At 48.8% G+C, this 13716-nt stretch overlaps 1 protein-coding gene across 2 annotated transcripts in view; it reads right to left on the minus strand.

Annotated features, from left to right (window-relative positions):
• Window positions 1-584: 584 nt before the first annotated feature.
• Window positions 585-13716, minus strand: part of PLXNA2 (plexin A2) — a 182140-nt gene continuing 169008 nt past the window's right edge. For both annotated transcript variants that reach the window (XM_052815605.1, XM_052815604.1), the window contains exons 26-32: window positions 13518-13621; window positions 8730-8829; window positions 6295-6485; window positions 5491-5660; window positions 3364-3576; window positions 2378-2528; window positions 585-1456 (exon numbers count right to left, since the gene is read on the minus strand). In XM_052815605.1, the coding sequence (XP_052671565.1) occupies window positions 1361-1456; window positions 2378-2528; window positions 3364-3576; window positions 5491-5660; window positions 6295-6485; window positions 8730-8829; window positions 13518-13621 (1025 nt within the window). In that variant the 3' untranslated portion in view covers window positions 585-1360. The remainder of the gene's footprint in view (window positions 1457-2377; window positions 2529-3363; window positions 3577-5490; window positions 5661-6294; window positions 6486-8729; window positions 8830-13517; window positions 13622-13716) is intronic.

Consider the following 13716-nt stretch of genomic DNA (forward strand, 5'->3'; position numbering starts at 1 on the left):
AGGAACCAAATATCACAACGAGACGCCGAGACAGAGACAAGACGACAGCGCTAGCTGGCCTGTGGAGTGCTGGTTAAGGTTTTCCCTTGCCTAGAGCAAAGATTTCTTTCCCCTCCCCAGTGGAAATACAAGTCCTGCGCCTGACCCCGGGCGACACCACGAATGCTGGCAGAGAAACTCAAAGGGAGCCTGTGCTGATCAACTCTGCAAGCCAAACAGAAAAGCAATAAATATCTCATCTCGCTACGTCGAGTCTTTTCAAGTATCGCTCACTGTAAACATTGGGGGTTTGTTGGTTTTTACTGCAAGAAATCAGAGGCGGCTGCCAGAAACTACCACCAAAACACAACCAAGGAGGCTTCATCCCAGCTCGGCCCGACGGGGAGAGGGCAGCCGGTCGCTTCTGCGCAAACTGTACCTGCAGAAACCGGCAACGCGCCGACTGCGGCCGGGCACCACCGCGGCCACACCGCCGCGCGGGGTGCTGCCGGATCACCGCGGCGGCACCGGCGTCCGGCGAGGCGGAATGGGGGTGGAAAAGGGGAAAGCATTTAAAACCAGATCTTTCCTTGTTCAACAGTAAATGGGATTTAAAAAAAATATAGATATATTGACACTATATAAATACATAGGTAAAGCTGGATTTCAAGACAGGTCGGATGATCTGATGGTTTTGCGATTCAGGTAAAGTTCCTTCTAGTGCCTATAAGTTACTCAGCCACTGAACTATTTTCTGGCTAAACTGCTATTTTACTTGTGTAAAAAGGTGTGGTGCAAACTTGTGCTCATATTTTTTATAAGATCCCAAAAAGAAGAAAATTTCGGTTTTCCAAACTTTCCAATTGCCGTAAGAGTCCGTTAGCAGAATGCTTGAGCCGCATCCTCAGGAGTCTCTTGAGGACAGGATTCAGAGCTGAACCTTGTTGCCAGGATTATCTCTGTGGCCTCTGTGGTTTTTGCTCTATTTCTTTTTTTTTTTCCCTTTTTTTTCTTTTTTTTTTAAAAAAACCCTTTAAATAAAGTTTTATTTTCTAATATACATCAAACAATTTTCATGCAAAGCAGCAGTCATGGAGACATCCAGACTTTCCAGGTTCCTTCTTTCTACGTATGCTCGAAAAAATGATCCATCTTGATTTGACTTTGATTGAGATGCTTTCTCTTTTTCTCTTCCTGCCTTTTCAAACCAGATCCTACATGATTTTGAACACAGTCAGTCCTTGGGCCAGTCTCTGCTCCCCCGAGAAGAGCCTTGGTATTTATATGTGTCCAGCGCCTTTCTTGCTTGTTCTCCCTCTTAATTCCCGAGAGTCCGTGCAATCCTCTGCCCTTTGCCGTCCGTGAGCACCGCAACCTTTCTTCAGCTCTCAATAGACATGGCACCAATAAGTTGCTCTACTTTGTATGCCAGACGCTGCCTACGTGCCTGTTCATCCTGCTCCAAAGCCCCAATGAGCTGGTATAGAAAAAATAAAAAGGGAGAAAAAAAGAGAAAGAAGTCAGTGTGCGAGAGGGGGTGGTAGAGGTGGGTGGGCAGCAAGATGTGAGCAACTTGAAATGCGGATGTGTGAAACTTAAATAACAAACGGCAACGCAACGCGACGAGCGCTTCGCCATGCCGCAGCCGTGCTCATTGATTTGTTGGACCGCTCAGTGCACGTTACCCGCACAACACAATCATTCCCGCTCTTGTACCTTGTACTCCACATTTCTTGTCTCATTTAGCATGAAAGTTATGAGACTTTCAAGCCCTAATCGGAAAATAGCTGTAGCATTGTATCACAAATGCATACATGCAATTAAATGACAAAACCCTTCCTTTTAACGGACATAATTGCAAAATAGGTTCTTCTTACACTGAAATGAAGGGGTGGAACAGATGGCGAGAACTTGGTTTCAAGTGATGCATTCATTAAAGGAGCTCACGCTGCCAGGGATTCTTTGCAAACAGGAGTCTGCGTCACTGCAACATGGGATTTGTACCGCACTGTTCCCAAAAGACAGGGATGTTTCTGGGGAGCTTCACTGGGTCATGATGATTTTCCACTGCACTTAGGAGTGGGCTGCACTGGGCGTATGCCAAGGCTGAGGAATCCAGTTGCTTCCACAATATTTTAGCTCTCAATCCTCCTGGGAAGTATGCTACAGGCACGGCCAGGACCCGAACCTCGTTGTGCGTGAACAGAACAGAGCGGGACAGCAGCGGTGCGAGCTACGGTCGTGCTGCGTCGAGGACAAGGGAGGAGGAAGGAGCCCTGGGTGGCAGCGAGGGGGAAAGCTGCGTGACCCGCTGCCGCACAGAAGCACGGCTCCTCTCCCACGCCGCACGTGCGGCGGGGGTGGCATCGCCTCCGCGCCCGCCCCCGGGGACACCCACCTCTTCGCTGTACTTGCTGACGTAGGAGTAGATCTCGTTGAGCGCGCTCAGCATGTTGAACTCGACGGAGTGCAGGCGCGACTGCTCGGCGAGGTAGGCGTTCATGTCCTGGTCGCTGATGGCGGGGAGCTTGGCGATGTCTGCGTAATACCTGCGGGAAGGAGAGGCCAAGGGAGGCTGTGAGAAACACGAAGGCTCAAAATGCCCCTCTTCTCCTTGGGATTTCAACAAAGCTCTGCAGGCGCTGTCAGATATAGAAAATCCTGTTTTAAATTAAGTTAGTTAATCATTTTCAACTTCAAACAATTTTAATAATACCTAGAGAAGTAGCCAAGATCATGCTGGTCCTTTCTAGTCTTCCTGATTGATGGTGCGTTCCTCTTGGCAGGAAAAGGAACCGTTGACCCAATACAGAGCGACTTAGCGGTCAAGGTGAGGAGGGGATACCTCCCCAAATGACCACCGAAGACCACCCGAGACCCCCACGCATGCGGAGGAGGCATTTGATGTGTCGTGGGTATATAATCCTACGCATAGGCATCAGATAGTTTGAATATGTACTAGGTAGGAGTAGTTCAATAAATTAAATGCAGTTGTTACTGTACAAAAGGGACACACCTGATGAATCTGGTGTGCTTGATTTGTGGAAAGTCTACCGAGCACCCAGGCCCGAATAAAAAGCAATATCTTTCCTGAGTGTGTAAGATTGGTCTATTGCACTCCGGGTAATGAATCTGCTTTTAGGACAACACAGGGAAAAGGACATCATTTTCCTTTATGCTTACATCTAGCAAAACAGGATCCTGGTCTGTAAAAAGTTGAAAATAAGAGCAGAGATGCTGAGTAGGGCTGAGCTGTGCCACCAGCTCGCTGCAAGAGCCACCCCGCTGCATCATTGGCCGCCAAGAGCAAAACTGCTCGGCGCAGGAGGTGGGGCAGGACCGGAGCACCCAGACCAGCCCGGCACCCATGCTGCTGCCGCTCACCTCTCCACCCAGCTTTTGTAGCTGGGGATGTCCTTGGCATACAACAGCTTGTTGGAGGGGGAATCCTTGCCCAGGCGGTGCTCCGAGGTGGAGCAGGAATCCATGAAGGTCTGAGCCACAACAGAGAGGCAGGCGTCCGTGATGCTGCCTTTGTGGATATCAAACACGAACTGGGGGTTTTTGATTACGTTCACCCAGAATCGGAGAGGGAGGCTGTAGGGAAATCAAGAAACAGAATTAAATGTTAGACAAAGGCTAGGAAAGGACACTTGCTGCGGTTTGTGTTCCCAAGCAGAATACAAATGGTGGGAAGCACCAATAATCTGACTAGGAGCTGGGCCAGGTCCCTCAAACACCAGTTAGCCCAGTCCTGCCTGGATTGCTTGTGACGGGTCCCGCAACGCCTGGGCTGGACGCTGCTGCCCTGCGCGCCCCGGGAGCCGCTCTGGGGTCTGATCCTGCACGGAAAGGCGAAGGAGGCGAGAGCCAGGCGGGCAGCAGGCGCCGAGGGCAGGCTGTCTGTGCCAGGGCAGAGCTGAGCAGCGTTCGGCGGTACTGGGTGAGCAGCTCCGCAAAGAGCCCATTAAACCGAGTTTGTCAGAGTGGGAGTCTGCGGCACGGGGCTGAGCCCGGGGCAGCGGCACTGCTGCCCCCGCGCTAATCAGCCGCTGCTCGGCCACTCCGCAGTCCATCATCTGCGAGCGGTGCAGCAGGCATCAGAGGCTTTGTCCCCAAATCCTGAGGCCTTTGCAATCAAAGGGGAATTATTATTCCTTTTTTCTTCGGCTGTATAGCAGGATCAAAAAAACAGCTGCTGCTTTCTATTACCTTTCAAGTCTCAGCTCTCTCTGTCTATCCAGCTAGCTGCACTGAAGACCTCAGCCTTAACTCTTGCTGCACTGCAGGCAAGCAGCTCAGCCGCGTCCCTGGCAGTGCCAGCTCCCCATTACCCCAGCTCTCCCTTCCAAGCCCCCGTTTGCTTTGACCTGCTCCAGTGGCACAAGCCTTCTCCCACCTCCCCACAAAAATCCCCTTTCTGGGAATGCTGCAGCCAAATAAGTGCTCAGCAGAGCTGTTAGTTCAGAGACTGAATTTTCGCCCTCCTCCCGAGCTCCCCAAGCCCCGGGGCAGAAGGAAGGACCAGGGCTCGTGTGGTCTGATGGCTCTGGCAGAGCAAACTCTGCTGGTCAGCGCTTTCTTTTTTATTGCGTTAAGAAGTCTCATCTTTTTTTGTGATTCTAGAGTTTTTATCCTAATAACTCCTTCTTCTAAGGCTTTCAATAAATTGTTTTTAGCTTCCCACAGCCTTAGCGGGGAACCCAGCTTTGGCAGCCGTGATGATTAGAGGCCTTTGAAACCACGAGGGAGTCAGGGGAAAATACAAAGTCTTCAGGGAGCAACCATTTGTTGTGCTTTTTTTCCTTCCTCAGAGAGGTAAATTTCTAACCCACGGAGCTTTTAATCCTAAAATAACAGCAGAGGCAGAGACGTGAGAGTTCCCATTGTTCGGAGAAAGCTGAACCTGGCTGCAGTCCATGTTGGCCTCATGCGGGGCTGGCTCCTTCCCCCCTTTGCCCCTTCTCCCGCTGCCCAGCTGCTCCAGCTGCTGCCCAAAGCGATGGGGAAGGTGCAGCCGCTCGCCGAGCTCTCCCCTCCCAGCCTGCGCCGACATTCGTGCCACAGCACGGTTGCACGGGCAGGGTGGTGCAAGCATGGAGCCCTGCTTCCAGCTACCAGACCGGCTCTGCAAAGCCAGCAATTTCCAAAGTCCAGATGTGTGGATCTATGGCCTGAGGCTAGCGCCCAGCTCCCACCCAGGTAGAGGACTCGCAGATAGCCAGGCTCGTGGTTTAACACTGCACCGGGGTTTCAGCTCGCGTGTGCACGGGGGTCAGCACGAACCAGGATCAAACCCGACTGCCACATCTGCACGGGGCGCTGGGGCAGCAGCGGTGCCGGCTGAAAAGCATCAGCGTGGCTTCGTGGTACATCTCATGCTTTGGAGCTACAGGACTTGGTTGTTCCCAGCCTTCCCAAAGCTCTTCCCCATCCTGTTTTTCCCCAGGACACAGGTAATTGCTCAATACTGAGGTTTGCCCCCCTTCCACCCTCCTCCTCCATTCTTACCAATTGCTCTTCCATGTGTGCCTCACATCTGTGTCATGGATGCCGTGCTTATCTGCCTGCTCATCCAAGAAATCGAACATATACTTGATGGCCAGTGGGAGCGCGCTGCCGCGGTGCACGGTGCTGAACAGCGTCTCGAACAAGTCGTCCACAAATTTCTGCAGCGTACCCTAATGGGAGCAGCAACCGAGAAGGTGAAGGGAGGGACGGGCGCACGCTTGGCTAAGCAGCGGCGGTAGGAGGGGATGCCAGATGGTATTGCCAGCTCTGCACAGCCCCGCAAAGCGCTGCCACGGACCCCGCAGGAATAAGTCAGGTCGGGGTCTTTACGAACGCTGACTGCGCTGCTGGGGGACCCCGGGGGAACGCTCCAGCCTGCAGCTACTCACGCCCGCGCTTACTCTTTATTACTAACCTGAAACAATTTTTTTTGCTTTGAAAAGCAAATCTGCATTATCTACAGTGATGAACACACGGTGAAAGGCAGGAAAACTCTCTCTGGCCAAGGAAACCGGTTAAGTATTTACAGGCAGTGCTGCGTGTCTCCAACTCTTTGTGTTTTAAAACCATGCAGAAGAATCAAGTATTGCAGCAATCACCTTGCAGTGTGAGGAAATCTGGGCTCTCTTTCTGTTGCTGCTCCAGGAGCCACCCAACCCCTGGGGCCCAGGAAAGCCTGGCAGGGACAGTCCCCTCACCCCCCGGGAGCTGAGCATCATTAGGGACTGCACAGGACACCCGACAAGTGTGTCTAAAGGGACCTCCCTATGCATTTCCCAAGGGAATTTCATGCATGGCAGTTACCTTTGTAGCTAACAGCCTGGTCAGGTAGATCTCAGACACCATCTTACTGCCCCGGTCTCCTTCCTTCTGGTCTCCGTGGTCATGGTTTTTGACCAAGTGCCAGACCTTGACTCCACTCTCCAGGTCGGGGGTGATCATGGGGGCCCGGGAGCGCAGGCTGTCGGGGCTGCCGGTGTAGCGGAAGGTGGAGTCTGTATGATGGGAAGAGAAGTCGGTCACGCTCAAAGCAAACCCCTTTTTCATTTCCCTGTCTCTTCTGAGTGATGCCGCTGTGTTCACTAATGCCAAAATCATCTGCACTGGCTTTTTTATGGAGTAGTGAAACGTAATACAACCTAGGCACCAACAAAATTTGGCGTTTGCCAAAGATATGTGTCGGTCTTCTCTGAATAGAGTTCCTCAGACTCAAGCCTTTCTGTTTTCACACTCAGACATGGGACTGTTCCGCTCCATTCACCTCTTTTACTTATGTGAACTCAGTAATGCAGGTCCATGAGTTACAGCTCACACACATTAACCCTGGGCACCAATTCCTGCAGCGCTGGAGCCCCGATATCAGTATTTTGTAAATAATAACAAGATGCCCGGCAGAACCAGCACAAAGGGCGGAAGAAACTGCTGTTCTTGTTCTTGAGGTTTTCACTAGAGCAGAAAGGGCTCGAGCTGAGCACCGACTGCAGAGCCCGAGGCCAGTCCTGCATCCCGGCCGTGCCGCCCGCGGGGCTGAGCTGGTCCGGCCTCCCTGCTGTCCCTGCTGCTGCCCTCCTCCCGGCAGGGAAAGGGGAGCTCGAAGGGGAGCAGACAAAGGTTTTTCCCTTAATTGCTTGGAAACCACGGAGGGATGTGAGATACATTTAACTTCCCAAAGAATGTGCCTCCCTGGATCCCATCCACGGTGTCTTCAAGCCGAGGTATGGGGCTGAATAGCACAACCATGTGTTGTTGGGTTTTTCTTCCTCTTACTTAACTTCTTTGTTCTCTGGGAACCTTGTGCATTTTCTCAAGTTTAGCCTCCGATTCACAGCTCACCCTCCTCATTGAGAGTAAGGGGATCAATCATAAATCAGCCGAAGGAAATACGCAAGTCATTACCAAACTAGCTAGATTTTCATCCCTGATTAAGGCTTAGATAAATGAGTACTCCAACTGATATAATTAAGGAGACAGACAGGGGGACAGCTAGGAAAGCATCTAGTAATTCTATTTTTAAATATAGCTCTGTACTGACATATAATGGGGGAAGTAAATAAGTATCTCATTTAAATTCTGTCTGCACAATTAGAAGTATTAATCTTAACATGAGCAATGATAGTTCATATTGGTAGTTTGCAAAAGCTTTTCCATCTGACATAGATCAATGAGCACTGAGGACTCAGGCTGTGTGACCCAGCCTCGGTTTTTCCATCACCTGAAGCATGGGAAGTCAGGTGGACTACATCTCGCCGGGAGAAATGCCTTTTCTCCTGGCTTTTGCCTAAGGAGTCTCCTGTGGACAGCTCCTCAGAACCTTTGCTTGAGAAAAAACCCCATTATTTTGGGAGCTATAAACAAGAGAAGGAGACGGGCTTGTCAAGAGACCTCTCATTTGTAAAACACTCTGTAAAATGAAAGATAACGAAAGATCAGTGCACTAGAGATTTTGCCACTGTTGCCTTTTATGGAAGTATATTATTACCATTATTGTGGATTTAGTGCTATAAATGCACACCTGGCACCTCGCAGACTCATTTACTCAGGCTGCAGCGTCTTCAGGGACCCTCTGTAAAGTGCCGAGCCCTGCTATTATGCAAATAATGAATTCCCAGGTGTGCACATCCAAGCACGCCGAGTTAAGATTGCCGTTACCCATTTTTGACCCATTAGCTAAGAATTCAGGATCCTCCACTTAAAGAAGAAATAGATGAAGGAATCAGGCTTTTCTCTCGTGCAGTCTTGCTTGCAGGCAAGGGGCACAAAGCTGCTTTCCTGCAGCAGGAGCCCCATGGGTGCTCTGCAGCATCCAGCCCCTCTGAGCCAAAAGCCTTTCCCTGGGCTTTTCCAAGACCCACATTTCCAAAGGCTGCTCATGTGCTTGGCATTTCCTTTTCCCTCCTCTCAGCTTCTCTGGTCTTTTTGCTGTTCTGCTCATAGACGGAAAAGCCTTTGCAAAAAAACCAGCAGCCAAGGACGTTTTTCTGCTTGGCACATGAATGTACTTTCATTTTGGCTGAGGTGGTGTGGTTCTTTGGGGGAAGATGCTGCTTTGTCCCCACCTAATTCCCTTAAGGTGTTGCCCTCCTGCAACAAAGGCAGCTTCAATACCAGCCCCATCAAGATACTTTCCTCAAGGAAAGCTGCAAGCTCCAGGCTGGCTCTAAAATGAGCAGTGCAGCAGGAGCAATGCCCAGTCACTACCTGTGAGCCATCGTTTCCCAGCCCTTAACTCTGCTTCTTACCGTATCTACTAATAGACGTCCGGGATATACTGGCAGAGGCAGGAATATTGTAGGAAGAGGTCTGTTTGGGAACGAGAGCCACAACTGAGCGGTCTGATACCTGGGGAGGCAAAGGAAGAGAAGAAAAGATCAGCGAGATCCACCGTCCACACTGCGATCACCAGCTGCTCATCCAGCAAACGCAGGTAACAGAAATCCCAGCCTGGGCAGGGAGCTGTCGGCACGGCACGGAGCTCCCGAGGGCGCCGGGAGCAATCCTGCCGGCCAGCCCTTGCAGAGACGCGCTCCTGGTCGGGCTGAGCTCTGTGCTGGGTCGGCAGAAGCTCTACAGCAAGGGACTGAAGGAAAGGAGTGATAAATCAAAAGACGTATTGAAGATGTTTTTGGTTGTTCTGATTTAAGATTACGTTTTATCCAATAAAAATGAGAATCTCAAGAATTGTTGTGATCCAATTAAAGTAACAATGCAGGGGGAATAAAACGGCTATAATAACGTTATGGACCATAAAACATTCCTATTAAACCATTTTTTATTTTAGCAATTTTTACGAACTTTAAAAGTTTGATTTACAGCTGAGCAAGTCATAAAGCCATCTTTCAGGGAGTTAAATTGTCAGTCCCTCTACTGCACCAGAGAAGGAATTAAATGCTGGGAAGTCAAACTATAAATGAACATTAGTGCTAACAAGATTTTGTTATAGCAGATTTTAGTAGCCATGTTTAATTTTATCCTCCCCATAAATCTAGTAGTCACTGGAAGTTTTTTAACTTATTTCCCTTAATTAAGAATCTGCAGGTTTCCAGGGAACGGGCCTGAGCGTCTTTTAATTTTGAACTCGTGGCCCATGGTGCAGCATGGCAAGGGAGCAGAGAGCGGAGTCACCGCATCTCGCAGGCTGACGGACCCGCCGGGGCTCAGCCAACACGCTCTTTAGAGGAGCTGCACGAAAGAAACGCCTCTTCGTGCTGGAGAAATTGCTTTTGGGGCTAAGTCCTCCCTTATTTGCCCAGAGTCCTGTGAGGGACTCGGGACTGTCTCTACGCACGGGGAAGCTCCAGGGCAGCAGCTGGATTTTGCTCCCCCGGCGTCTCCCCGCACTGTCAGCAGAAGGGGTGTCTGTGCCACGTCTGCCGCCGCGAGGTGAGCCGCACACAGCGATCTTCGCTGCCTTCAAGGCTTTGGGTTCCATTCAGATGAAAGGTTTCATGTAAATGCGAGTTGTTATTATTGCTAGTGACGGTGGAAATAATAGCCACTTGTGTTTCACAGTACAAAAGTGAGGTATTTCTAAGCAAAACACTTCAAACACCTCTGTTATTTCCTCTTCTGCTCCTGCCTCCCTTCATCGAATTTATTAAGTCAAGGGAAGGAACAATCAGTGGTGATATTATTTTCTTAGGCTGTTATTAGCTGCCACTTCAGTTCAATTCCACTAGGGAGAAACTTGAGTGTGCCGGCAGCCCTGGGTGCTCCCGCAGAGGCAGGAGCTCCCCGGCCCCTGTGCCGGGATCTGTTTTCACCAGAGCTGTGGTTAACTGGGAAAGAGGCATTAAAAATTCCACACACACAGAGGACTCTCACTCTCTAAATTTTGGGTCGAATGGCTCTTGTCAGCTAAAAAATACCAGCGTGCAAATTAACATCAGATGTAACACACATTCATTTCCCATCTCGCTCTGCTGTTGCCACACTACTATAAAACCCCAGAGATGCCTGCAAAGCTGGCTGGCTGTTTTACAACTTTATAAATATTCCGAGTCTTCTACGAGCTGGAAACATGCTGCACAAAACACCTTAAAGAAAATAAAAATAAAACCTGGAGCAGGGAGAGCAGCAGTGCAGAAGCCCAGACAATAATACTGTGTTTGCTCGGGGTAGTGAGGATGCAGCGAGGATGCTGGCTCCACATCCACGCCACCCTCAGCTCCTGGGTCTCATTTTCCACACAAATCTTCCCTCTTTGCTTCTAATTTTTCATTTAAAATAGTTTTCTAGTCTCTCAGCCCTTCCAGACTCACAGTGGCTGACAGGTATTCATGCTCTGCTGCCTCAGAGTTAACCCTGCATGAGCCACTGTAAATCATTTGATATTAAATTCAGTGTTTCATTTTTCCTGAGTAAAGCCACGCAGGGTGAGACTCTCCCATGGATTTTAATAGGCATGAAACCAAAAGGACACTACACAAATGTAATACAATTCCTTACAATATAGTTTAAAAGCTCCAGAGAATTTAACAAAGAATTATGCCTATTTAACCTATACATCTATTTTTATAAATGAAGAAATAAGCAGCAGGCATACAGTTCTCTATACAATTCTATAAAGTGGTTCAAAAATATTACAGAAAGATGAAAATTTCTTTTTAAATCCAATCTGGCTTTTACATGCAAAGGCTTCCCATGAAAAATACATTTTATCCGTTGATGCAGATACATACATTGTATTTTTATCATCCTAAACATGTAGAAAACAAATGTAATAGCGTCAAAATCCAGCAGCCGAGTGCAGAGCTGAGAAACTCTTGGAATTAAATAACTGTCCCCTGCAGAGCCTCCCCACCCTGCCCCAGACCACGGTGAGCAGGAGGCTGGTTTGGTCCCTGGCAGGAGTCCGAGTCCAGGAGCTGCAGGGAACGGGGCCCTGGAGCAAACGGACCCCAGAAATCAGGAGCAGGGGCAAGGCTGCGGGGAGCGGGCAGGTTCTGGTCCTTGCCTCAGCGCTTACTCCCAGGTAACAGCACCTCCGCAAAAGACCACAAAACGCCCGGTGTTATCCAATGGAAACAGGGGCTGTGCATCTCCCATTACTGTGTGCAAATCCAGAGATCACTTTGCCTTCAGAGCAGAATAAAGACAGCACAGCTCTGAATAAAAGATGGAGAGAGCTTTACAGAGCTAGCTTTTGTTTTTTCTAGAAATTTAGAAATCGTCTCCACTAGTTCTCCAGAAGCTGGAGAAATCTAGATTTCATTTTTATGGCTTGAACCACACCTGTTTTATATGTAACACTCCTGTTAAAATGGTGAGACAGCAGTGCTTGAAACTCAAATGATTTTATACCCTCTTCTAAGCTGTGCCTTTGCCCACATATTTGTTTTACTGTGTAGTCCTGGAGCATCTGTATTTTTGATACCTAATAAAAACATTTATTACTCAAACAGAAAAAAACCTGGTGCGAATAAAAAAAAATATATATTGCTGTTTGTTTTTGGCAAAAGCCCTGCCTTGACAAGATTTCTGTTGCAGTGCAGAGAACTTGGCTTCTTTTTATGGCTGAAACAGCTCTGTCAGGCTGTGCAGAGCTCGGGCCAGAGCAGGGAGAGACATGTGCAATTGCTACCTGTTTGGATGTTTGGCAGCAAAATTCTCCTTTGTTCCAGAACAAAACTGACATTCGAATGGCAGGAATAGCTGCAGCATCTTGAGTGTTGCAAGGATTTTGTTTATTTTAAGGGTAAACTTGTGGCTCAGATTTTCCCACAGGCACTAAAACGAAAGTACTCCCTCCCCTCACACCCAACACACATCAGACAAACACGGATTTCACTTGTGACTTCCTTAAGATGACTTTTAAAGATCAAGGCATAATAAAGTCTCGCTGCTTCCCTGAGTGTTGGTTAATCCCTTGCAACTGTCAGGTAAAACAGATTTTAGAAACAATGGAATTCATCTGCACAACTCTTATGACATTTTACAGTAATCTGTGCTTAAATCCTTCAGGCTGCTTGGAAAAGTTGACCCTTGAGGTGCTTTTTCACATGCACTTTGCATATTTATGCCATTCTCTCTGCCTCACTCCTTGATTATATGGCTCCTGTCAATACTGGCTCACATTCAACTTACACAGCACGAGTCATGCTGATGGACTTGAGATGTGTATAAACAGGGAAAGATGCCAGATTTAATACTAAACACTTCTGTGTAGGTAGTGATGGACAGTAGTAGGTTACAGGTCCCAATTACAGGTCCCAGTTACCCTCTGCTGCAGACAGGCTTTGAGTAAAAGCCTTTGATTCTCTTCAACCAAACCTTCCTCAGCTCCATCTTTACCTCTCTTTCCATCTTTCACATGCCATAAGAAGCCCCTTCCAACAGATGCACGCCTATCCAGGGAAGCCTGGGCTGGGCTGGAGCACGCAAGCTGCAAAAGCTAAAGATGGCAACAATTTCTTAGGTCACTTTGCCCAACCTGGCTGATGCACAATAGAGCATCTTCGCTGTCTAGCTTTGTTTTATATGACTTCAGTGGCAGAACTCCTGTTACTTGGCTTGGAAGACTAGGTCTGGGATTAGGAGATTTGATGTCACTCTCTCAAGATGTAGCTCTTGATATTCACCTTTTCTTAACGTGGCCTCATCCTGTACCTTCTCACAGCACTCCCTCAACCCTCCCATGTGACAGTATTTTAAGTATTTGCTCTGTTTCCCTTCTTCACTCCTCGTACGATAATCAAGAGTCAACACGTAGAAAGATCACGGATACAAGAGATGAGCTGCCGCAGCCCCCGCAGTGGCAGCTCAGCCCTCTCCACTGTTCCCTCTATCTCACAAGCACGGCTGGTGGTTTTAATTTAGCCAATTTTCAACTCTGCTAGTTTCTTTAAGATCCATGTCAAGGTTGCTTTCCCGTCTAATGCGTAAGCACATTGAACCCTTCTGGTTTATCATACAAATGTGACCTCCCTGTCTGTCTTGGTAGATGAGATACTTGGGAATTAAATTTCTGCTTTTCTTTTCTTCCCTCCTGGCAGCTTTCTGGGAGCTGTCTGCTGGGGCTGTTTTCCTACCTGATAATGCATCAAGGTGTTCAAGCGCTTCCAATCTCCTTCAATCTTGGTGGTGATGTCTTCATCTTGCAGGACCACACGAGCTATCCGGCCCTGCCGCCACTCTGCGGGAGAGGCAAAAACCAGGCAGACACGATGGTCAGAGAGGGAAAAGGTACTAACAGGCTCTACCCACTTCTGGCCCAAGTAACTACTGGAC

Source organism: Harpia harpyja, chromosome 19 (genome assembly GCF_026419915.1).
Source record: "Harpia harpyja isolate bHarHar1 chromosome 19, bHarHar1 primary haplotype, whole genome shotgun sequence".
NCBI lineage: Eukaryota > Metazoa > Chordata > Aves > Accipitriformes > Accipitridae > Harpia > Harpia harpyja.